The sequence below is a fragment of the Melanotaenia boesemani genome, chromosome 6 (assembly GCF_017639745.1).
Source record: "Melanotaenia boesemani isolate fMelBoe1 chromosome 6, fMelBoe1.pri, whole genome shotgun sequence".
Classification (NCBI taxonomy): Eukaryota; Metazoa; Chordata; class Actinopteri; order Atheriniformes; family Melanotaeniidae; genus Melanotaenia; species Melanotaenia boesemani.
Genome location: NC_055687.1, coordinates 8,033,145 through 8,059,300, shown reverse-complemented (window position 1 = coordinate 8,059,300; position 26,156 = coordinate 8,033,145). Strand labels below are relative to the sequence as shown.

The 26,156-nt window shown below is 38.3% G+C and overlaps 2 protein-coding genes across 3 annotated transcripts; one reads left to right on the top strand and one right to left on the bottom strand.

Annotated features, from left to right (window-relative positions):
* Positions 1 to 2,266: 2,266 nt before the first annotated feature.
* Positions 2,267 to 3,999, top strand: LOC121641275 (protachykinin). Its single transcript, XM_041987333.1, has 5 exons — positions 2,267 to 3,276; positions 3,431 to 3,533; positions 3,606 to 3,629; positions 3,712 to 3,768; positions 3,852 to 3,999. The coding sequence occupies exons 1-5, from the start codon at positions 3,178 to 3,180 to the stop codon at positions 3,860 to 3,862; spliced, it is 294 nt and encodes a 97-aa protein (XP_041843267.1). The 5' UTR covers positions 2,267 to 3,177; the 3' UTR covers positions 3,863 to 3,999.
* Positions 4,000 to 4,099: 100 nt separating this feature from the next.
* Positions 4,100 to 25,994, bottom strand: sept7b (septin 7b). Of its 2 annotated transcripts, XM_041987331.1 has the most exons (15): positions 25,857 to 25,994; positions 25,731 to 25,732; positions 23,901 to 24,003; positions 21,209 to 21,315; positions 20,116 to 20,216; positions 19,833 to 19,967; positions 15,717 to 15,834; positions 14,715 to 14,807; positions 14,513 to 14,609; positions 14,298 to 14,349; positions 14,034 to 14,162; positions 12,365 to 12,385; positions 10,586 to 10,721; positions 7,534 to 7,676; positions 4,100 to 5,286 (listed from the first exon to the last, which is right to left on the bottom strand). In XM_041987331.1, the coding sequence occupies exons 1-15, from the start codon at positions 25,858 to 25,860 to the stop codon at positions 5,247 to 5,249; spliced, it is 1,281 nt and encodes a 426-aa protein (XP_041843265.1). In that variant the 5' UTR covers positions 25,861 to 25,994; the 3' UTR covers positions 4,100 to 5,246. The 2 variants fall into 2 exon arrangements, with proteins under 2 accessions (XP_041843265.1, XP_041843266.1); XM_041987332.1 differs by lacking the exons at positions 25,731 to 25,732; positions 25,857 to 25,994 and adding an exon at positions 24,290 to 24,807.
* Positions 25,995 to 26,156: the final 162 nt, after the last annotated feature.

Below are 26,156 nucleotides of genomic sequence, written 5' to 3'. Positions count from 1 at the left end.
TGTCTGTAAGGATCATTAAATATCCCAGTAATAGTCCAACAAGCCTCCATTTCAACTGAAGATGTGACGTTCATGAACGAACCGATTCTTTTGAATGACTCTTTTAAATGAACGATTGGAACCGATTCACAGCTGTGAGCCGTTTATTTGTGAGCCATTCTTTTTATATACAAATTTTCGACACTGCCTTTATCAAATCAAATTAAATAAAACTTTATTTATAAAGCACTTTTCATACCATATGCAACACAAAGTTCTTTACATGATTCAAAACATTTATGCATATGCAAAAAAAACAAGCTTTTACATACATCAAAGTAGAATTACATTAGAATAAAAAAATTTAATGAAATCTTTCACACAGTCGCATACACACACACATACACACACACACACACCAAGCCCCCCAGCTAAAAATGACTGAATGAATAAATAAATAATAAATATGTAAATAAGAAGTAGTACAATTGAGTAAAATGAAAATAAAATAAATAACATTTGTGAGACCATAGAAGTCTGATGTCCAACACGCTCCATTCATGTGAAGCATCTGTGGGCAGAGAGTATTGTTTGGAAACAAATACTGTGAGTTTTATCCAAAACATTTACTAGAATTTGCACTGACTGCTCAGGTTTATCCTTTTTTAATCTCTATTTTTCCTATAATTTTTTTATCTTGTATAGTAGATTTCATATAGGTACATATTTCGATTGTTTGTCCTTCTTATATATTGTGAAATTTTGTAAGATATTGTGAGAACGAGCCAGTCTTTTGAATGGCTCTTTGAAAGGAACGGCTCTTCAAAGAGCCATAAATCCCATCTCTAATTTCAACAGCTGATCACGGAGTGAGGTGATGTAAAGATAAGGGATCAAAGGAGACCACGGAAATATTACAATGAACAAGCTGTTGGAAATTATAGCAGAATGATACTCGACCCCTTTCATCCACTATGAAACTTCTGGTGTTTCCACCATTTCTGGTGTTGAATGCCTTCAGAAACAGAAATTACATAGGACAGAGAAGCTGGACTAGGAATCATGTTGGGTTTCTTTATTTGTGCTATCAGGCCAACTAACTGCACTACTTGTTGCTTGAGCCATGTATTCTCATTTTAGTGTTCATTTTAAAATACAATTGAACCTGCAGTTTTAATTTAATTTCAAAATACAAGAATGAAAAAGTATTTTCTTATTCCTGGTCTGAAGCAAGTACTGACAAAGTCATCATCAGAAGTAAAGGCATAACTAAGCTGCCGCTTAAAGCCCCCACGCCATCAGGGAGCCAACACGTGCATCTGAAATATCAAGATATCTTAAAGAAATATACCACTGAATTATGATACACACAAAATTCAGTTTTATGCAATTTTAATCATGATTTCACGCCAAATAATACTGGTTTAATCGATTCCTGATGATTGTTTGTACTTTCAAATACAAGGTCAGTATACCTCACTCATTTATCACCCTAAATATTAAAAAGTGCAAAATAGTACCAGAGCATTTTTCTAAATTTGCTGGTTAAAACCATACTGGTATGATATAAGCCAACTTCAAAAATCCAAATGAACGGGGATGATCAAGTACTGATGAGTACAAATGGTGCTGTGGTGGTTGAGGTTCCTCTAAATCAGGGATGCCCAGCTCAGGTCCTCAAGGGCCACAATCCTGCAGGTTTTTGTCCCTGCTCCAAAGCCACCTGACTCAAATTGACGAGTCATTGTGCAAAACTTAATAGGCTGTTGGATCTATTTCATTTTAATCAGGTGTGTTGAAGCAGGAAACACTGGAAAATCTGCAGGACAGCCGCCCTCAAAGAACCGACTTTGGGCGCCCCTGCTCTAAATCAATTCTGCCAGAAGCATTCAAGCTAATTCATCTTCTTAATGGATGAACAATCAAAAACAAAAGAGAATATTGTGCTGCCTTGTTCATGTATCTTTCTAAAGCATTTGATTCAGTTGACCACAAATTGTTATTGGATAAACCAGAGTACAAACTCATTGTTATGGTTGTCAGTTTGTTCAGAAATGATCTTGTAGCATGAATATGGAGTTTATGTGTGGAGAGCCTCATATCTGACGTTTTGGACATACATCAATTAATTAATTAATTTTGGGATCAGTTCTGTTTTAAATATTTATATTTAGGCCCTGCGACGGACTAGCGACCTGTCCATGATGTACCTGCCTCTCGCCTGTTAATTGCTGGGATAGGCTCCAGCTTCCCCGCGACCGTGATTGGGACTAACTGGTACAGAAAGTGGATGGATGAATATGCAGTTAAATATGAAAGTGAGGTTGATTCTTAGAAACAAACCTTTTTTGTGTGTAGACTTTTAACGCTAAAATAACCCCCCAAAAAACAAACGAGTCAGTTTTTTGTTATTTTAGTTTGTTTATGTTTGGAGCACCATGCAGCCCTGTTATTTGCATTACAAATTTAATCATTTACTTACTGTAATGTTTATGATTAGATGGGTTGGACGACACGGTAGCAAAAAACAAACAAACAAAAAACAACAACAAAAATAAAAACACTGCTTACTGCGAGGAACTTGTTGACTACCTAGTTACATTTCCACCCCTCTTCTACCACATCATAGGTTACCAGTAACGGTGACACTAGATTTGCGTGAATAATTCTTTACAATGTTCCTATGATGTACTCGGAGCTGGAAAAAAAAGCTGCTTTCGCTTTTTACCCCCGCTATGCGCTTCGAAATGCCTCTACTTCACAAATAGTTTTTAAAAGGTTTCCATCGAGAAAGGCGCTCCACAACGTTGTTGTGTTTATGAACCTGACAATACTCTGAATGGATTAGGACGTCGATTCTCCTGGATAAATGTTCAGCTCATAAAGTTAGTTCGCTTATATTACAATTAAAGCATCTCAGAAACTCGATAAGTCACGCACTTGAAACAGATGTTAAAACTGATCCCTGTGAGTCAATCCAACGACTCATTCAGCCGCGCGTAAAAGCGCGCAAATGGAGCGTTAACGGACCCTCTGTAGAGAGCCCAGTGTTGTTCTCTCCCAAGTATTTAGAAGAATCCAGCAGGGAGGTGTGAAGTAGCACACCTACTCACAATATTTAGTGTCTGAAGTCCCCCGAAAAACGACATTATTTAGATGCAGAGGAATAAAGAGTGAAATTACGCGCGCTTTGCTGTGATGGAGATAGTTAAACTTGGTTTCATACTTGTGTTGATTATGTCAAACATTATCTGCGAAAAAATGGACACAGACAGGTGGAGAGAGGGAATCGGAAAGGTAAGGTTCATTTTAATACTCCAATGAAGGAAATTACTCTTAATATTTATAAAAGAACAGGAGGTCAACATTTTGAAATGTGAGTAATTTATCTACATGATCTTATAGACATCACTTTGTTTTTTCTTTGGTTTTCTCTTGTATGTCGTACAAGAACAAATGGTCAAACTCTGAAGTAATACGAGATATATTAACGAGAATGACCAGAAAACCAAGACAACGGCAGTATCTAGGGCTGATGCGGAGGAAAGGATCCGGTATGGCTTCAGCATCTCACATATTTATTTTTAACTCTGCGATCATTAATGTCTGAATTTCCTCCCAAACAGAAAAATCACAGACAGCACGGAAACGTAAGCGCCATCATTTTTCATTATTCTGTATATGTTGAAATTTTAGGAGGATATGGAGCTAAACTTCTATTTTTACTTCCAGGACACAAATTTCAAACCTTTGTGGGGTTGATGGGTAAAAGGAGTTTTGACGTCAAGGGTATGATTTATTATAACTTTGGCATAATTGTGACTTTATTTCATGTAATATCTGCTTAGTAACTATTGATTTTATCCCCGCAGGAGGTCTGTGAGCAGCAGGACTGAAAACTACCGACGAAATTAGCTTTGTTTAATTTCAGACTGCATCCTGCTTTTGTCTATCACTTCATAAAATATCAGATTAATCTGCTTAGTTAGTTTCCAAGGCTTACAACATTTCCAGGCAAACAGTGACATCTAGCGGAGGCGCGCATGTAAAGCCAGTTTTAAAAAGCACCATCACAATGAGCCCATACGTTATTTTAAGGACAAACCACCTCACTCTTAAATACCATCACAGGTTTATTAAGTGACTTTGTACAATACAAATGAAAAATAAAATAAAAAATACAGAGATGGAGTACATAGCCAAAGCAAAATGTGGTGCTGACTCTTCATTTCCCACTGATCGTTTTTTTTAAAAGCATCTATGATCACTTTTAACACAAGTTTAACAGAAAACGCTGCTGTCAGTCTCAGAGGAGTTTCTAAACATACAAAAGAAGTCGTTACTTCAGCTGGCTCGGTATATAGAAAAATAAACTAAAGTGAAATATAACACTTATGACATTATAAATGGTCCAAGGCTATTGAAAGTAGCTAAACACAGAGGAAAAAGTATTACAATTCAGAATATAAGAAGCTGTAACCATTTTTTAAGTCTATAAAAAGGCCCAAGGTGCATTTTTTTTTTATCTTTTTTGTTTTTCATCTGGGGTTTTTCTCTTGTTATGGTCTTATTTTAGGCTATGGCAATGATTGGATGAGGGTTGCAGGTTTACCAGGTAAACTCAAAACAAAACAGGAAGGATTAGTTAATGCCTTGCCATCGTCTGACTTAAATACACAAGACCAGGTTAATGTTCAAATACTGTCATTTTCTTTTTTTCTGTAAACATAAAATTCACCAGAATCTGATTGTACAATAGTTACACATGATTCTCGGGTATTTACTTCTTTTTTGTCTTGACTCTCTATAAACCTTTTAAAAGCAACCTTGGGAGGGAAAAAAGCAGTAGGTTGGAACAGTATTGAGTTATACAACAACAATAATAAACATCAACAATAATAATTAAAATAATAATAATAATATGGGTTTGGCCTTACTAAAATGGGGTTACTCCTCGTTTAAAAGGTAAACACATTCCTTATTGATGAGTCCCGAGGCGAGGGGTGGGGGAGGGGGGGGGTCTGTGGCTGCAGTTCTGGCTGGACACGCACACCCCCACCCCTCCGCCTCCCTCACATACACATAACCGCCCACAGTTACACCCTCTTAGCGGCAGGAGCAGGTGGAGCACAGGAGAGAGAGGGAGGGGAACAGAGGAGGGGAGGGAAGAGGAGGTGGGGGGGTGTCAGCGCCCCTCGACGGGCGTTCTGACCAGCAACGTTGGCAAACAATAACAACTCGAGCTGGGGTGGTCCTGCTGACTGTCTCTAAAAGATCTTGCCTTTCTTTTTGTTTTTCTCCAGAGTCCTGCAACAGAAAACAAAAACACAAATAAAAAGTAATTATTTTAAAATAAACTGCCGTCAAACCCCCGGCTGATCGGTTTATTGTTGTCAAACATGACTGGAAACATAATGATCCATAAGAAATTAAAATCCTGGGTGTGATCTTGGACCACGAGATTAAGCACACGTTAATTATGTTCGGGGGAAGCGGGCACAACACTGCCGTCCTGGGTTATATACAAGCTAAACGATGCAAAACCTGGTCATCAGAAAATAAAAAAATAAATTACAAGCATGAAAATTTCTAGGTTTCATTTAGTTTAAAAACTTCTTTTTTAAATCATGGAACAGTCTAATATATAAATGAAAGAAAAGTCAAAACATCTATTTTAAAAGAAGGTATAAAATGCTCATTTAAAATGAATATTAGCTTGAAGAACAGCAGGATGGTGATGACACTGTTTAAAGCCAGAAGTATGTTTTTGTTTTTATTCGGTGCTTTTCTTTGAGGATAAATGTGTCATTGTAAATCTGCGATTGTGAAACTGGGAGAAAGGGAAATTAAATTATTAAACTGAGTGGTGTGTTATTGTAATTTAGTAGAGAAATCGAAGTTTATACTTCCGCCTACATTAGAAGAAACGTACAGGTGTAAATTTAGTAAATGTCAGCACGTGTATGGAACCACATGGAAATAAATATTTGCCTTCCAACATCGCGTTCATGTAGAACAGCTTGCTGAACTTCACATGTATTTGCTGCTTTAAAACACATCAGTGCGCCCAAACTATACAGAATATCTGGAACTGGAAGATGTAAACTATAAACAGAGACAATGAAGGAGGTTTGTAGTTTAGGTTTAGTTGATGTTCAGATCCTAGCAGAAAAGCAACAGCTCCAGATTGTAGGTGGTATAGAAACTCTCTTAAGGGCATTAAGTATCTGGTCACATTTGCTCCAACACTGCGTCTCCAGTCACCTTCAACATTACATCTTGCATATCTGTAGTGTTAATTTCTGAGTTCATCTAATACAGATGCTCTGAACAAATGCAGGATGCGGTAGCCATCATCAATATGCAAACCTGTAATTAAAAATCCACTTTAATCTCATCGAATCTTTGGAGCACTCTTTCCAGGTTGAACAACACTAAGCAAACTGTGTGTCAGAGTCTTACCTGCAGTAGACAGCGGCTAGAGATCTCACTGTTTGGAGAATCAGGTGGTTTCCTGACAGGTGAGCTAAAACTACAAGCTACTCAGAATAAGGCCACAAAGCAAAACCCATTTTTAACTATCTTAAAAATGATATAGCAGTGTGAGTAACAGCTTTACTGTGGATATTTAGCTCCTGCCACTTCTGCCTCACACCGTTAACAGACACATTATTACTGCATTATTTCTCATTAACAGAGCTGCCAACTGGACCGGTTTTACTGCTCCACAGACTCCGTTACTGCAGGACATAGAAGTGACGGGACAAAATGTAAATGTCCACAGCACAGCTCTCGCCCAAACCACTAAGAAAGTGGTTGAAAACATTTCTGCTGGGGAAAAATTCCCTCTGAGTCGGTTTTAGTTTTAGCTCAGCCATCAGGGAAATTTCTGATTCTCGCTCTGACCATTGTCTACAAGTTATTGCAATAAATCCCTTTAATCCTTTGACTGAATTTAGCCCCACTGAATTCAAAAGCCACCAGGTCATTTTTCAATTAGGAGACAAGTAAAACTTGAATATCACCTAAAGTAATTGTCAAATAAAAACCGGTTCAGAGTGTAAATAACTGCATACACAAACCACATGCATGTACCACAGTTTCTAATGTCCACTGTGTTCTGTCCATCGTCTTATGTCTTTCCGCTGTTTTCCTCTGACATTTGAATGATGCGCCTTCATCTACATCGTTTTGTTCTGGATGGACAGTTTAAACCCCCCACTAATGTTAATGGACCAATTATTCACAATCCCAGAACAACAGTGGTTAAAACAGATCATGAAATTAGGATTTTACTTGGTAAAAATTTATAACACAGTTGGATGGAAACAGCTTATAACTAATAAAATCTATGGTAGCAAACAAACTAGAAGAGATCTGAACATTTCCATTTTTGTTGAAAATGTTTAATAAAAGAAATAAAAATTAGTGGATTAAGTAAAATAGGATTGGAGTGGAAAAATAATTCCATAGATTGTGGATTTGAGATAAGAAGTGTATTCACACAAATTAAAGACATAGACCAGGAGATGTGTGAAGCTGAGTGTCTGGTACCTGGAGGCCTCCAGTTTCTGCTGCTCCAGGCGCTGCTGGGCCTCCCAGTTTACTCTCTCCTCCTCAAAGACGCGTCTCTTCTCCTCCAGCTCCTTGTGCTGAGCCTCCAGGTTCTTCTTCATTTGCTCGTGACGCCGCTGAAGCTGGAGTGAAGCAGGAGAGAGGAGGGGGTGAGCTTAGACAGCAGTGGTTAGCAGACACAGAAGCTTTTTATCCCCTCAGCTAATCAACTAACCTAATCGGTTGTGTGTCGGGTAATTCCTGGGAGAGGAATGTATGGCTGAATAAACTGAACGGTGAAAATACTTTTGTACTTAAAGACAAATTCCACTGATTCTGATGTATTTAGACATGCAAATAAGGTGAATGAAAATGCTTAAAAAAAAAAAAAGTGGTTTTGTTCTGTTTGGAGCAGACTTGAAGTGCGTTATGAGGGATGGGAGCAACTTTACGAGTCATGTTTCCCCCACCACTATGTTACAACATGAAGTTAATTTATTTTCATCTTTTTTTTTTTACAGTGCCAAGTCACAACAGAAGTCATTTAAAGTCACATTTCAGGTTTATACTGCGCTCTTTTACTAAAACCGAAACAGCGATGTCAATCAACCGATTTCCACAACAGCGTGTCATGGCTGCTCCCTGTCGCGCTCAGAGTTTCACCCTGATGTGACCACACGCAGACGTGTGTGCATACACACAGGTGAGCTTCCGTCGGCGCCCCCGTAAGAGAGCGTGTCGAAAAACACGCTAATCACCTTAAAAAAATCGGACACAAACAGCGTTTTTTAAAACTCTCCCAGGAGATGAGGATAGAAAGATTTTAATTCTCCTGCTCCGGTTCATGTCCATCACGGGGTCACGCACATCTAAACAAGCTGAATTTTTGGTCATTGTAGGAAAGTTATATTACGGCTTAAAATGGATCCAATATTCGTTGTAGGTTTTATTAAACACCAACACATTATCTGAGATCTGAACTTTAATATCTGGAGCAACTCTATCGACTGAAACGCTCTTCACCAGGACGTCTGAAAAGTTTCACTCGTTTTTCTGTCACATATGTTTTGGTGAAACAAACACGGGAATGAGTTTTCATCCAGTACGTTGTGTCATAGGACACGGGAGGCCGGGCGGAGGTGTAAACCCTCCTGTGACTCTGGTTCCTTTGTATGGGAATTAAGAGCCAGTGAGCCATGGATTATGAAACATACTCTGTTAATGTGCGATAAAATAATCATCGGCGTTAATAAATTAACGTGTTAACGCGATAATGTGCTAATTTAAACTATTCAATGGAAAACTGTCAAATTCTTTAGGCAGCATTTAAAAATAACTTCATATTTGCTTCATTAAAGAAAAAACAAACTAATATGAATAAAATTTAGGTCCAGTAGGATAAATTAGGCTCTGACTGTATGAATCTCAAAATTAGGAATCATTAGATAAAATCATAAAAACTTACTGATTGGATAAAAAAATCTGCTATACTTTAAATACTTTGATACTTTAAAACTTCTATCCTTAGTGAAAAATCAAATGCTACTTATTAAGCTGGATTTATACTCGGCGGGGTCAGGGTGAGCTCTGTTTCGGTGTTCATATGGGTCTGCAGGGGCTTGACGTGCATCTTTTCCAGACCTGAAGTGCACCTCTGCTACACAGACCGTTATGCGGAAGTTCTGCCTTGTGATTGGTCCGTTTGGGATTACGCATTTCTGGATTTCTGGATCTCCTTGCTGAATTTGTGTGATAGCTGCCACTTTTAAAAACAACACCCAGTGGATCAAAAGAAAAAAAAGGTGATTGAATTATTTCCTCGTTTCCTTCCACAAGCTCATAAACACTGCACTGTGTTGGACATCATTGATGTTTTAAAACAGGAATTACCTATCGGGACTAAAATGAATCATCATAAGAGCTTCGTCCTGGTGAGTTTACCGGCCGATACCACCCCTTCTGCCACTTTCAGATTAGAAAGAGAAACCACAACACGACACCAAAACGGTGCGTACCCCCTACGCTCGTGTGCAAGAACACACTCACTGGCATCAGCTACGTGTAACCAACCTTACGCAGACGCCATGCGAGTATAAATCCAGCTTTAGGACACACCTCACTGACATGTGCATCCAATTAATTTTCATCCATGTACTGTGTGGTTTAGTGAGATCAGCAAACTAGTGAAGTTAGTGGGGTAGTTCCTGTCTAACCTGCCAACACTGATTTTCTGTGCACCATATTAATAAAATGCAGTAGAAAAAGTGGAAACCGCCCCACTCTCAGACAGCACAGTCAAATGGCTGTAGATGGTAAAACCTGCTGCATGAGAAGTTTAGGAATGTTCTGTTAGCGACTCATGTGGCTGAAACAACAACAGTGGGACAAATCTTTGCTCATCGTTTATACGCAATATATTGAAGTTGATTGCTTGAAACAAGACATTGTCATGTCCACCAATCTGGTCCCAACAACCTGCTTTAAGGCAGCAGTGTTGATGGGGAAAAACCAGGGATTTAACACCCGGCTCAGGGCAGAAAGTTCAGGGGATGATAAACAACTGGACGTTTTCCCTGCACACATTGGAGTTATTTTGTCCGGCTCTTTTTCAAGTTTTTACTGAGGGCTCTCCGAAGGGATTAATAAAGTATTTTCTATTCTATTCTATTCTATATCAAGTTGTCATTACTGTATAAAAACATGGGGTGGGGGTGGGGGGGTCAGGGCTTTTTGGTAGTTGCATTAAGCGGGGTCTTTCAGAAAAAAGTTGGGAACCACTGGTCTAAAAGTCAGTAACATCAACTCTGCCTTCACATTTTTTAATGTAATGGTGAAAAGTAAAGGCCATGCACAGTGTATGTTGGTAACTGCTGTGTAAACATGATTTCAGGGGTGAGAAACACACATTCAACACAGCAAACTCATAACCACAAATCATTCAACGATAAAGTTTTGCACATTTTTAACCTCAATCAGTTTTGGCACAAGAGGAAGGAAGTAGCCCAGACAGGGTTGAGGAACAGGTGTGTGTGTGTGTGTGTGTGGGTTTTACCTCTGCTTCAGAGTCTTTGAGCTTCTGCACCTTCTCCTTGACTTTCATTTCGAACACCTGCTCCATCTCCATCTCCATCTTCTTCATTTTAGCAACATGCTCCCGTCTCTCCTCCTCCATCTGGGCCAGAGGACTCCTGCACGGAGAGCACATGAGCACACACACACTGATTTACACATGCCCTGCCAGCACACACACACAATCATTAGTACACGCTGCGAATATGAATAGTAATGCCACCAATTATACAATCTACTGTAGTTTATTAAACAAACTCGATTTTTTTTAACCAATTTGATGTGCAGACAGAAATCTTATTACAGCACATCATCCCTGCTTCGTGGTTTCGCATGCAGATTGGAGCAGCTTTAAGGAGGAGACAGAAAGAGGAAAAGATAGAAAAACATTCTGCATTTTAACTCTGAATAACAAGAATCTGAATCAAACGCGTGAAACTTTTTCTACTCTTTTTCTTCACTTTTTCACTTTGGTCTTGCTCCAATCTATATCATAGATCCGCCACAAAAGAATCTTCCTAACTATGTAATCCACCTGGTTACTTAAGGAAACTGGGTATTTTTGCATACAGATCTACAAATATGGAACTCTTTACCAAAAATATTCTTCACATGCCTGTTACGTTTTCTATATTTACAGGATACTGTCTCTTTACATCAGCTGCATGGATATACAAACTTTTACTTTTATGCTAGTTCTATGCCACTGCTGCTAACTGCTCTGTAGTTTTGCTCATAATACTCTGGCTAACAAAGCTCGAAAAAAAAAAGTGGATTAAAAGAAAAACAAGCAAAAAACAGAGTAAAAGAAAATCGTATCCCTAAAGCTGAGAGAAGATTAAGAAGCTAACTTGACAATCTTTAGGCCACATATCTCTTCTTACTACCCCCCTTCACCAGTCACACAACACATGGAGGGTGCAGGAGGGAGTTATAGGTAACGCTTAAGGAATGACCAAATCCCACAAGCTGTGACAGGAACAGGAAAAGGATGTAAACCATGGTGCATTTTTTTCTTTAGAAATGCAGGACAGATCCAAAAGCTAATGCAAGAAACCTGGGAGCATGATGTTAGTGGTGGGTGTGGGTTAAATGTTAGTAAAAGCTCACCACAGAAGTTTGTTGCAGAGACCAGGCATGAACTACGTGGAGCTGTTAATATGTACAAAATTTTAACTTAAAAGTTTTAGGTTTTTACTGTTAATGTACAGAAATATGAGGCTGAGAAGTGAACCAGTCTGAAGCTTGTGCTCACTCATGAATACTAGGTTGTGTTGGTTTGGAGCTTCAAAATGTTTAAAATCAATTGTGTCCTAACAGTAGAGTGGTTGGATCGATCACGAGTGAAAGATTTTCCATCTTTTTGTTTCCTTCTAAATGGTTTGAAAGAAGCTTGGGAAAAATTCAGTACCTGACAAATTGAGAAAAGTTTGGGCGTTGGTAACTGATCCAAACATTTCATGTGTAGGTCTCTGCTGTTAAAGCAAGCAGGGCTTATAGCAGGTGGAGTCAGCATTACAAGTGGAAAGACTGTCATTTGGGAAAACTTTAAAAGCATGGCAATCCTGGCTGGGAAAAGTGGTTATATGGAAGCGCAGCAGATCAGTTTTCCTCTGGAAACCATGAAAACATCAGCTGACTTCAGCAAGTCAGGACCAGATGAAAGGAGAAGACAAAACTCTTGAACACAGCAAACAGGAAAGAGGAGAGGGAAAATACAAAGATTGTAAACAGGAAAATATGTGTAAAGATGTTCACTTACATTCCTTCAACTGTGTCAAGTCTAAAAAAAACAAAACAAAAACACAAACAACCAAACACGCACACACACACAAACACAGACACACAAAGCATGCAATGATGAGGTCATGCGCTGAAATAAAACCATATAATTAAATGTATTCAGTGACTCGTGCTACAGTTTCAATGCTGATGAAAAAAAACAGCTGATTTTGTGAGCTGGGTGTCACATTAGCAGCAGTGATCAGATGTTTAGCTGTGTGTTAGCATCAGCAGTGTGAGGTGTCTAGTGTTACTAATTTAGCTTAATGAGTTAGCCGTCGGTTTGTGATTACAGTTAACGAGAAAGCAACATTGTGTCTGAATTCAAAATTATTTTGAAATCAGGCACAAAAAGAAAATTATTTCAAAATGAATGTGATGCAAAGCAGTAATAAGAGGTAAGAACAAAAATCCTGCAGTGGTTTTCACACCTCAAACTGAGGATCAGCAGTCAAGGATCCTGTAACCCAAATACTTTATACAATATCATGAGAACAAAATGTGAAAACAATGATTTTTGATCATTTTCTATTGGAGTCCATCATAATGCTTAAAAATAAATAAAATAAAACCATTACATATAAAGGCAAGATACTACAGGCAAAACCAGGGTTTATTATTAATATTATTATATACAATGTGAGATATTTGGCTTCAGTGATGTCCTTTCTTTATATATAAAAATCTTTCATTAATCCATTAGATAATTTCACATAAGCATATCTAAACAAATGTTCCAGGGAAAAAAAAACTATTACAAATAAACAAATGGTCCAGATGTTTCCAGTAAGAATGAATGGCACTTTACAATCCATACATTTAAATAATTTCTCTCAAAATAATTCTTCCTACAACGCTGCATTTGAGGCAAACTCTTTGTAGATACGCGAGTGAGCTAATGAGAACTGTGTGACACACACGACGCTACCGTTAGTACATTTTGGGTTAACCGGGTGAAAGATGATGAATTAGAGTCATACAAGCCTCGTGTACAAGCGGAAGCAGCTACCACGACCTTTATGACTCAACAAATGTGCCTCCTCAATTTCTATCAATATTCTGAAGGGTTTTACTACAGCTTTGTTTATTAAAGTCAATATTATTTTGATTTATAGAACATCTATTTTCTTTTTAAACTGAAAGTTGATGAAAAAAAAAAAGAATTCCAAAATACTCTATATACAAATTTAATATGCCAACAAATTTTATCCGGGCTTTATCTGAAATGATCTGAAAACGGAAGAAGTTTAGGGTACATTTTGATAGTTTATACCTAAATAGCATATAAAGAGATAAAATATTAGAAAACTTGTAGTTAAAAAAAAAAAAATATGTTTTCAAACATCTGTAGTATCTTGCCTTAACATGTGCAACTCAGAAAAATCACAACATTAAAATTTAAGAAATCCTAAAATACCAAAGTTACTGTATAAATTGTGATTAACAGATTAATCGAGACATATTTCATGACATCATTAAAATTAAAATAGAATTATATTCCCGAAAATAAATTTCGTATTATGGGCTATAAACATTCTTGCAGCATAACTTTCAGATAATCTTTTCTGCTAAAATAACATTTCCAGGAATTCAGAGGTGCTAGAGAACTCGTCACATTTTGTCTGTAATCCTCTTTATCCAGGACTTACTTGGTGGACAGCTGTCCTTTAGCCTTATTGTTGTCCACTCCATTGTAAGTGACAGCGGCCAGCTTCCTGCTGCGGTAATTTTCATAATGGACGTTGTTTGTCACGTCCTTCAGGTCCTGCATGTGAGTTCTGAGTGGAAGATGGACAATAGACATTTTAAATGCTCTTTGTGAGCCACTTTCTTCTGAAATGCTTGATGTTGTCTTAATGACAGTAAATCATGTAAATAAACGAGTTTCCTGTTGTTCATGCATTTCCCAGTACCTGATAAGCATGTCCCTCAGGATAGTGAAGTCACAGTGATCACTGTTCTCAACTAGAAAGGATGATAAGAGAAAAATCACTTCACTAGGCCTAAAAGGGTAAATACTGCATTGTCTGTTTTATTGTACAGCAGTATACCACTCCTACACCTTAAAATCAACCACAATATCTTTGACTATTATATTATTATACAAATTTCAACTAAACATTTGTACCTTCTGCAACCCCCCACGGGTATTGTCTTCCTCTGACCTTCTTGCCATTCGCCTCGATGATGGTGTTGCTTCCTACCACAGCCAGCGGCAGCTTGTCCTGGCAGAAGAACAGTGTGTTTGAAATAAAAAATACAAGACTATAAAACTGAGTTGTCAACACTTGACTCTGTGATATAAAGTGTGGATGTGGCAGATGACATACTTTTATCTTCTTCACCAGCCTGTTCTCTTCTTCATCATCTGTCTCAGGAAACTCATAAATTTTGATTTTGTGCTCTTGGATTTCCCGCATGATCTAGCAGGAAAAGAGAGGTTGTTTAGGTAAATGATAGAACTGCTGACTGGAAATAGCTTAACAAGGCAGCAGCCACATTCGACTCATACTTTTAGAGAAAGCAAACCACATTATCTTTATTAAAACCAAAACAAATAATCATAAAAAAACTGCTTTGAAACCTACAAAGTCTGATTACACACATCCTTAAATGAGTTACACAGATTCATGGCCCAATCTATCTCAGCTCAATCCTAAAGGTGTCATTTTAAAACACCTTAAATTAATTCAAATTCACTCAACATGGCTGATAAAAAGTACTAAGAACAGCCAATATCTGTACAGCTGGATTTATATGTCTGTGTACGGTACGGCTGGCGTAGCTGGTGCTGGTGAAATGTGCTCTCGCACTCCAGCGTAGGATTTGGTCACTGCACAAACTCAGGAGAATCTCCAGAAATCTGGAAATACATAATCACGAACTGACTAATCACAAAGGAGTACTTCCATGTAACCGTGCTGCATAGCAGGGGTGCACGTCAGGTCTGGAAGAGGTGAACGTCAAGCCTCCGCAGACCAACGTGGAGCCTTCGATGGAGGCGCCGTGACCAACACAACGCAAATGCCACACAAGTATAAATCTAGCTTAAGAAAGCATAAAACAGCAAAAACTGAGCCATGGAACACTACATCCTTCTTGTATTTAGATTCAAAAATATGAGGACACCCCTAACAATAAAAGACAAAGACCATTACATAACAGAAACTGACCTGACATAAAAGCAGGAGCTCCTCATTTGAGTCTACTAAGTTATGCATAATGTCACAGTCACACCAACGACTGCTAAATTAAAGATATTAAAAAAAAAGAAAAAAGCAGCTTCTTGGAATTTTTTCCCTGCAGCTGCATGCACTGTGGAAACCACTGACCTGCTTTTTGAACTGTTGGCATTCCTCTGGGGTGAGAGTGTCTGCTTTGGCGATCAGAGGGATGACATTGACTTTCTCATGCAACCGTTTCATGAACTCGATATCCAATGGTTTTAGTCTGCAGATTAAGATAAACATCCAACTCTGAACATAATTCAAGCAGAAAACACAAACACTGTCAAACTGTACTGAATCTTTGACCAGTGGATCGAGAACTTCAGAAGCTCAAAGAAGTTTAAAATAAATCAAAGTGTTGTAGAAAAAACTTTAAAAGGAATAAATGGGATATTTTGGGGGCCTTTCTAGATTATACATTTAGATTTGGTGACAGTTTCTTGGTAAGTTCCTTCTGAGAGAAAATATTAAATAAACCAAATATAGAAATCTTCGACAGCAGACTGATGTTTGTAGCAAATGACCTCAAAGTCCCCACAGCTGTGTGAGCCACTACATACAATTATTCTATTCTACAGTCATTTAGCAGTTAACCCAAACACGACCGTTTTTATCAGAACTTATCTGGAAAAGTAACAATGACAAGAAATGTACTGCATTTTGTTCCTAAGTACAATCATCACCATGGCTCGACCTCGCTAGCGGTGATTTGTAACGGTGGGTGTTCACACCTGTTAGAAGCTTGCAAGTGGCCGATAAAGGCCACAACAAGTGAAACAGAAAGTTTGATTCTGGTTGGGCGTTCTGTCAGTTTTCTTTCTCCTTCTTCACTCCTGTGAGCAGTCTCGAAGGAGGAGACGACATTGTGAAAGATGTGACAACAAACCTCACGATTTTCAACAAGAGAAGACCACTGGTTGTGGTAAATGACTTGTAGTCAATCTCTGTCAATGGCATCTGAAGATCCAGGTACGTGAACTTACGGACTGCTTTAATTTCTATCTCACCAATGCTGATGTGCAGAAAGCAGTACTCTTCTTGAGGTGCAGGATGGTGGAATATCCCCATCTTCTAGCCCAGTGGTTTTCAAACTTTTTGAGCCATGACCCCCAAGATACAAACATTAGTGTTTGTGAGTCACCCCCCCCCAATCAAAATTCTCAAGGCTCAAAAACATATCAGAAATTTCCTAAATCTGGAGGATAAAGTGGTTTTTGGTGGATTCGGTTGACCACTGCAACAAAGTACCTGCATGCCCAAAATCAGCTTTTCTTGCAAATACCAAATTTAGATTTTAATATGCCATGAGCAATAACTTTGTTTTCACATTAAGAGCAAAGAGGAGGCCCGAGGCCTCCTCTTTGTGTGAGCTGTAATTGTCTGAGATTATATCAGATAGCTTAATGGCAGCCTGTTTAAACACCACCTTCATCATCAAGAGAGTTGATGCCAGGATGCAACCCTGCCTTACCCCATTAATGACTGGGAAGGGCTTAGAGAGGTCGCCGTTTTAAAAGTGGCTGTACTGACCTTTGTATAAACCAGATGTTAATATGCAATAGGCTCAATAGATTCAAACATATTCATCGTGTTTAGGCCTGTCGCAATACCAAATTTGCTGTGCAATAAATTTTCTCCGAAATTATTGCGATAAGCGATAATGTTTTGAGACCACTTTCAACTAATATAATGACAGTGCCATAATAATGCAAATACACTCTTTCAAAGATCAATAAACTTTCATTTCTAAAGAACATTTTACACTCGAACTGGAAGAAATTTTAAATAAGAAAACAAAACGATAAATAGAACGGACTCTCAGTCTCATTAACAATGAATGAAAACCAAACACAACCAAAAACAATAAGTATGATAGAGTCTCTGCTCTGTAAACAAAATAGCTCCTTAAAAAATATATATAAAAAAAAAAAATTAAACATGGGGCTCAGACATGGAAAACTGGTAAAACTGCCAGTTAGTACCATTGTATTTAAAAAAAAAAAGATAGAGAGAAAAAAAAAACAAAACAAAAAACTGTGCGTCATTGTTGTTTATGAAGCTGAAATATCTACCCTCATTACTGCGTGTCAGACTGATTTATGAGCAGTGAACACGGCATACCGGCTCGCACAGGTTAGTGCTTCACCACGGTCTCGTGCTGCAACATGCTGCTGTCAAGTACGACGCGAGAGAGATCACTACGCAAAAAACGAGAGCGTTCAGTCGAGATACTCCATAGTGAAACTTATTGTCATACACAGTCTATGGTAAAGTAAGATAGAAAAGAAAAAGATCGCAGCCGGCAAACTTATCGCACTCATTTTTTCTTACTGTGCAATTAATTGACTTATTGCTTATCGCGACAGGCCTAATCATGTTTATTATAGTGGGTGTGTGAAGACTTTATAATACAACAACAGAGAAAGAACAGCTGGCCCATGGAGGAGACAAATTCCCATCAACATTGCCTGTAGCAGTACACCGCATTTTTTTTATAATGTATCGCTCCGGAAAATAAGCAGGTCATTCATTACTAAATGATGAAAAACATTGATCATTAACTGAACTGTATCAACAACATATATTTTAATTAATTTAAATATTAATTTGCACACTATTAGACTACAAGCTTTTCAGTTGGTGTAGCTGTTCCAGAAAATTCCATAAAAAGGATTCACCAACCAACAGTCGCTAAATTCACCACTACTCCATTCTTATTTGCAATTTGACTCTCCATGTTGAGTCCATAACTTTTTATTCCTTTATTAAGAGACGTGATTTAAATGTTTTTAATGCTTTTCGGGACCTGCAGATTACAGAAATGGAAGTACTGCGACTTATTAATGGGATAATGGGTTGAATATAATCTAACGCAATCTGTTTCCCTTAGCTAATAAACTTTTTACTAATTGATAAATACCATTATGATGTACTAAATTAAAACAGTTTTAACTGGATTTGAGTCAGAATAAAATGGATTAAACATAATTATATTTCACTGGAATTGAACTAAACTATTTAAATTCTCTCTAGTGCCCTGTCATAACTTTTGCTGTGAATGAGGCCATCTATAAAAATCAACTGAACTGGATCCAAGTCATCACCCTCAAACCTTGAAGGAAAACCAGTCACCAGAGTTGAACTGCGGGAGCGAGAGCCGGGCTGTCTCTCTCTCTATTGGAGCTTATTGTGCTGCTGTGTGAGAGCAGTCAGCTGGTGTAAAGAGAGGATGGTCTGTGAGTGTGTTTGTGTGGAAGCATATGGCGTCCATCCTCAAGGCTAAAGTAATGCTTGTGTGGGTACAGAGCACAGGCTTGTACAAAAACAATGTCCCATAGAGAAAAGACAGAGGAATGAAAAAAGAAAATACAAAGAAACGAGCACAGGGTTTTCATCATTGTTTACAGTAAGTCATAATCATAAGATTATTCATACGTGAATACACAGAAGGAATTTGCCTTTTAACAACGTGGGCAAAAAAAATAAATACACACATACACATTTAAATAAGATTTCTGCCTTTCTATTTTTTTGAGGAAGGAAATTTTCACTTAAGTTTTTCAATTTCACTACTCTGACATAAAGAGCATCTCACAGAGCACACACTCCTCCCAACAGAAAGGCAACACGAACCCATCAGAGCTGTCGATGAACCACAGAAGATCTGGTGGCTTGTGAATAATAAACGTTAGAATTAAAATTCCACACAGTCATCTTTTTATGAAACACTTGGTGATCAGTATCATCTGCTGGGCATGCTGCCAGCTCCATAAAACTCACCCCCCCCCCTTTTCTCTTTTACAAGACTCAAGTTTTAACCCTTATTTTGCAGGACAAGCTAATTCTGTCAGGAAATGTTGTGGATGTATACTGCTTTCTAAGAGCCATTTTAACTCAAGGTGCTTACGGAGGAAGCACCTCATTAACTGTTCTTGTCTATATGTTTCTGTCAGCACTGAAAAGTCTCTTGTTTTACTTTCAGCCACAAACCTGCTACCTACACCACTGGGCATGGCTGACCCTGCATTTCCCTCCTTACACTTTTTTTTTTAAACTCGTTTCCTCTCACTGTTCTTACACCCTTCCCCCTCAACCTTTTCCCTTCTAAAGTCCAAACGTATCCCTTACTTCCACCCCATGTCAATATTTAAAACTGACACTCTGTAGAAAAGCATCCAAAAGAAATATGACCTATTTTATTAAATTGTTTTCCAAACTCACCCATGTCCTGAGGGGGCGATGAAATAAAGGCAGCAATGGATCCGGCTGTCAGGCATCTGTCGTCTATTCACTCGTGATTCTGCATTAAGGTAGTCTTCAAACTTGCTGTCTATGTGGTCGATGATTGGCTGCCAGCTGCAGAACAGAAATGACACATTCTGCTTAGAAAAAAAAAAATTACCCCCAAAACTTGAAAAGCTTGATTTTAATACTGGAAGACATGAATAAAAGATTATAAGTAAAGCAATAATGAACAGAGCGGTGCAGACGTGGCAATACTTACCAGTTGCTGTTATCAACAGCATCTCCGAACCCCGGGGTGTCAACAATTGTGAGCAGCAGCTGAACGCCACCTTCTTTTATTAAGACTTTAGACTGTTCCACCTAACATTGGAGGGGGAAAAAAGACAGGGAAACTGTTTATTTCTAGTAGGGACTGTGCTTCTGAAAAAAAAAGAACAAAAAAAAAAAAACTTTGACAACGTGGGTGGGAAAAAAAAAAAAAAAAAAAAAAAAAAAGTAAAATCATTATCAACATCAGCCAGTTTCATCATAGGCAAGTTAGAGACATACAGCAGAAAACAGGAGTTAGGAGCATGCAGTAACATGCCGTCCTATGCTGTGCCATTAGTTAACCGCGCAGAGAAACCAGTAAAGCACACAAGCATGTGGAGATAGCAGTTCTGTCAGTCACAAGCCAGACAGACAGCACTTAGGGCTCAAGATTCAGAACCATATTTGGGAAAATAAAGATTAAGGCATGCATGGTAGGAACAAATGATGAGTCTGACTTGTTTTAACCATTAAAAGAAACTCAGGCAATTCAAACACATCACAAAGAATTCAGAATAATCTGAAAATGGTCAACTTTAGGAACAGCTATTTTTGTTGCCCTTAAATGTAACTGAACCTGTTCTTTGCCATTTTAATATAGTAAACATCAGGGTTAGGGGTTTTAAGTAGCTTTTAATAGCTGACACACATACAGAGATGGGCCAATAGTGGGACCATGGGTTTTACTCAGAAGAAATATAAATATATTACAACATTTTCTGACTTGTTTACAATTCTCTGATTGGCTGATGAAACACATCAGCATTTCCTGTCTGTTGTGTGAAAAAAACAAAACCCCTGAAGGTATGCAGTCCTTCAGGAAACCCCCCCACTCCCCCCAAAAGACCAAAGAAGTGTTTTGGTCCTGGCATATAAAAACTGTATATCATCACATTTGTTCCATTAGCCAGCAGGCTTTAGTACCTGGTACGTTGATCTATAACCTTTACATTAAGGTTTGTACAGCCAGTCAGCCCCCAGTCAGGTGTATCCATCTAATTTCAAGACTGTGCACAACATTGTTTATTTTTGTGTGAATGTACCTGTACAGTCTTTTTGATTCTATGTGATGGTCCAGGATACTCTGTTGAATACAGGTCTGTTAGGAACAGGGAATTAATCAAAGTTGACTTGCCCAGTCCTGATTCCCCTGTAAAAAACAAAAGGACAAATCATTACTTTAAAAACACTTAGATGTGTACTATTTATCCAAGTGGGTAAAGACAAGCCCAGCTAGTTGTTTTGTGTCATCTTGTGTCGCCGTCGTTACTGCAGTGGTGAGTCCTAATTACGTCATACGTGATACCGCCTGCCGACATGGACAGTAGCATGCATGGACTGATGGTGTCAGACAGCTGTCTTGTACATCAAATGTAAACCTTGTTTTAATAAGTTATCAAAAGCTGGAGAAGAAAAAGCATCAAACTTTTGCAAAGGCTCAATTTTCTCTTTTGTCAGATATTTGATATAGTTTTATTACCACTAGTCTTTGGGCTGCGGGACATTATTGTACGGGATCTGTTTGTTTTAATGAATGATTTTTATTTTTTGGTCACGATGTTGACCTAATAAGAGGAAATAACATTCAATTATACAACATCTCAAAAATTAGTAATTTACCCTCAGAAACAGCACTGCCCCTTGTCTCTTAGCCCATTAATATTGACTAGTGGAACAAACGTTACCTGTTGTGTCACCTCAAGCTAGATGGCAATAGTAATCCGTAGAATTTAGTGCTGGATTTACTGTTCACCAAAATTTACCATATTTTTTGTGGGGAATAAAATCCAGCATTTTCCCTAATATTAGGGGCTTCAGCTTGCAGAAGATCAAGTTATTTAAAGCTACCTTTCAAAAAGAACAAGTTAATACTCAGTCCTTTTATTAAAAAAAAGCCTGGTGTTATATTTTTTACATAACAGCATGTCAGTTATTTTTCTTCTGCTCTCTGGATTGATGAGCACCCACTGCCACCAGGGGAGAGAAAGCATCACCATGGCCCCCGCCCATGTTTGACAAGGGGCAAAGTCCATGAATTAAAGGTCCGTGTTCTTTGCATTCAGTTTTGTTTTTCCCACAATAGAAGTTTACCATTACCAGTCGAACAGCCAAGAACTGCACAAGTCCTTCCAGATTCCTTGACTGTCTTTTCGTTCTACTCTGAAATGCTACCGCAGCAATGGCAGAGGGTCGACTTCTGATATTTGCCCAGATTTGTCGAGGAGATTGTAAAGTAGTGCATCATTATATTAGGGGAAAAAAATAATAAAAAATAATAAAATAAAAATTCACCCTGTTGTATTACATTCTTCAAGGTCTACTGCTGCCATCCTCAAACAAAGACGGAATCTTTTTAGTGATGCCAATGATGTTTCAATGTTATCAATCTATCTGAGTTAAACAGCTTAAAAGGCTAAAGGAACAATGTGGACAATGCTTCTTGTTATGTGCAACTCGCTGGCTGTGTGGTCTGAGAGACTTCTCAAGCTTGGTCAACTATTGTGTGCCCTGTTTCCAAGCTCCCAGTGAAAAAGATCATTAGTGGAAATGACCACTGGTACTGCCTGCCATTGGCTGATGGCCAGCAGTCAATATTTTACCACGCAACACTTACACCAGAGCTTCAGTTAAAGGGGAATATGTGGTGTCTGTTTAATAGCATTTGTTTGTCAGAAATATTTTGTGAGGCACGCAACTATGTGCTTTTTAAATTCACTGCAATATGAAGTGCTGACAGGCCTCTGAAAAGAGCTGCTCTGTAATGTGAACAGGTTTTTGGATCATGTGTTTTATGAGCTACTGATAGATGTGCCAGTCACTGATGGTAATGCAATACCAATCTCTCTTCCTCTTTTTCTCTCTCACACCACACTAGTGACGCATTGCATGTGGGCACTGCAGGGACATGTGGGCTTGTAGCTAATCAGAGCCAAGAACAGCTAAATGTTCTGCGTGTGAAAACCATGGGATGAATTTAACTAGCAGAAAACCCAGTGGACTTTCTCTACTATCCTTGTTGCAATGCCATTTTTAATCTTCTCTGCAATTATTCCCATAATGAAGATATTTGATAACAACAGATTGAAGTATTTGCAAGCCCAAGAGACCCACTAGGTCACCCATTGAATAAGTTTTACAAAGAACAGTGCAAGGAAAAGGGAAAAGTAAAATCAAGGGGTCTTTTTAAGTGATGTTCTGCCGTAACCACCTAATAATAATTAAAAGAGTGTTAAAACTCTGAAGAAAAACTAAATTAGACTAAACTTTGATGCATATTGACAACGCTTCGTTGGTTCGGCCACGGGAAATGGTTCTGACCCTGGGACACATTTTCCCTCCAAATGGAGCCTGATCATCCAAGGAGGATTTTGGCCCCATGTCAACCACCACATCTAAGCGTTCAAAAAGCATGTCTGCATTTCTGATTTGCTCAGCGCAGTTCTAGATAAATCCAAACCAAATGTTTCTTTTCTGTGAGACAGTGTCAAGGATCTTCCATCGAGATTAAACACAGAAGAAATGCAAAGCTCCAAATCTTCCCAGAGTCAGCAATTAATCCTACAAGGCTGGGTGCCTGTGACCTGTGTATAAATATGGTTTCACATACACACATCTGTATCTATCTCCCAAAGACAAACCACACTGAAGGACTCTAAATGCCAACCGCAAGGAACACAATAAAACGATTCAAGCTAAACAAGGGCAAACTGAGGACTAAGCAGCGTGTGTTCTTACCCACGACCATCAGGGTGAACTCAAAGCCCCTCTTCACAGACTTCCTGTACACTTGATTTGGGAGGCTTGCAAAGCCGACATATCCTTCAAGATTCTTTTGTTGCTGTAAAATAAGATTAAAAAAAATATAAATAATTGAAAGCATGAAGATATTCAGTCTGACATACTTAGCTGCTGCTAGTATCGTTATTTAAATACTGTACACTTACATCTGAAATGCTGCAATCATAAGAAATTGGTAGTCTAGATGTCCGCTAATTCCTGCTATACATTTTCAATTACAATTGAGAATGTCACATTCTGTTTTGTATTCAATAAATCTGTCCAAAAATTGTGTATGAGAGAAAAACTGCTGATTTATTTAAAATGTAACTTGAATTTGTACTTACTGCTGTTTTATGTTGATTAATATAATAGATCCCAGAGTGCAGGCAAATCCAGTATTCCCAGGGTCACAAAGAAAGAGAGAGGGAGCAGAAAAAAAATTGATAAAAATCAATCTCAGGTCATCTGACAAACTATTCTGCCTCCAGAATCAGTTTCCCCAAGTGGTGAAGCCTGAGGCAAAAAGATTCATGTTCTGAGCAACTGCACTAGTGCCAACAGTTGGCCTGCGTTGTACATATTCCACTCCATTTGTTCCTTTAATGTTAGTAGTGCCATAAAGCAAGGTCCGTTCACAGTTGCAGCCTTTCTTTTAAGCTTGTGTCTAAGAGAGTTTTTTTTTTTTTTTCCCCCTCATGCCAGAGCATCTTCTGCCTGCCAACAGCAGCCCACGTCTCCTGTGTGATTCTAGGAATTGATGTGCTGATTTGCCTACAGGATATGCAGCTTTAGCAGAATTATGCTATTTGAGTTTGCAAGAAAAAAAAAGGATAAAACAACCATCTGTAATATTTTTAAACCTAAATAACAGAGTAAAGATGAATTAATAGAGAAAGGGAAACGGAAGAGGGGAGTTGTGATTTCAAAATCATAACTGTTTCCTTTGCAGTAGTGTGAGATGTATTCTAAAGGAAGTGGTGGCAGGTAGGGGATTGCGCTGCAAATTCAAGATTCTTCTTAGCTGAATACTAAATCAGATGTTTCAGTCTGAGAGCAAAAACTGAATATATAACAGGTGCAGACTTGTGACTTAGAGGCCACTATCTGAAGCCAATGAAGTTTAAAGTCAAAACATGAACTCTGAGGTAGATCCACTGTAATCCAGATTAGATGGCAGCTGTAACCTCCTTATGCCTAACCTGACATCGTCCAGTCTTTGACTGCCTAACCAAATGCTATAGTTTAATAAGGTTAATAAAAATATTAAACGCACACTGCTGGAGAACAAATTTCTGGCACACGGACGACAATAAGGTATTGTCGTGTTATTTAGAAAATGTCCTAGGTAATAAATTTATTACTAGTGCCCTTCCCTTTACTATATTTTGCATAATGTTTGGAAATTTAATTTATGAAAGAAAACTTAAACAACACTTATAACACGTTTCCCGTAATTTCCACTTAACGTTAAGGCATAGAAGTTAGCGTTTAGGTGAGCATTTTAATCCAATATTCGCCATTAAGTTAGCTGGTTATCAAATTGCTGTTATTGGGAGAAAAGCGTTGAAATACAGATGTGTAGAGATGCAACTGGAACCCAGCGTAACATATATGTACCTCGTAAAACATGTAGAAGTGTTTACTGAAATACTTTGCTATAGAGCTAAAGACAGGAAATGACACTCCCGTTAGGCTATGCAGCTTGCAAGCAAACCGATGCTAACAACTAGCTAGCTAGCAGCCCATCCAACTGGACGCGGACTGGGCGTTGGTTTCTCAGACAACTGCTAAAGCTAAATAGCGGCAAATTGTTAAAATAAAGCAACCGATGTTAGCTCAAATATTATTCACAGCAGTTTAGAATAAGGTTTTTTGGTAAGTTGTAACAGCAGCTGACTGTAGCAGTCTCACCCATAACGTTAACGCTCCCTGCCGCCTCAAACAGCGATCATTCACAAGCCGACATTCCCCTTCTCACTACTTTTGCTAGAACTACGTACAATTAAGTACGCAACGCATCGCGCACTCAAGTTATTACTCTAAAAAATCTGACGTAAAGGGTACGTGAATACCAATGGGAGGAACACATTGATCTCGCGATATATTGTAATTTCTTTGAGTAACAATGCAATCTCGCGAGACCCAATGCTCAACCGTTAAAGTGAAAAGAAACTAAAAATCCCTTTATAAAATAATTATTATGACAATAAC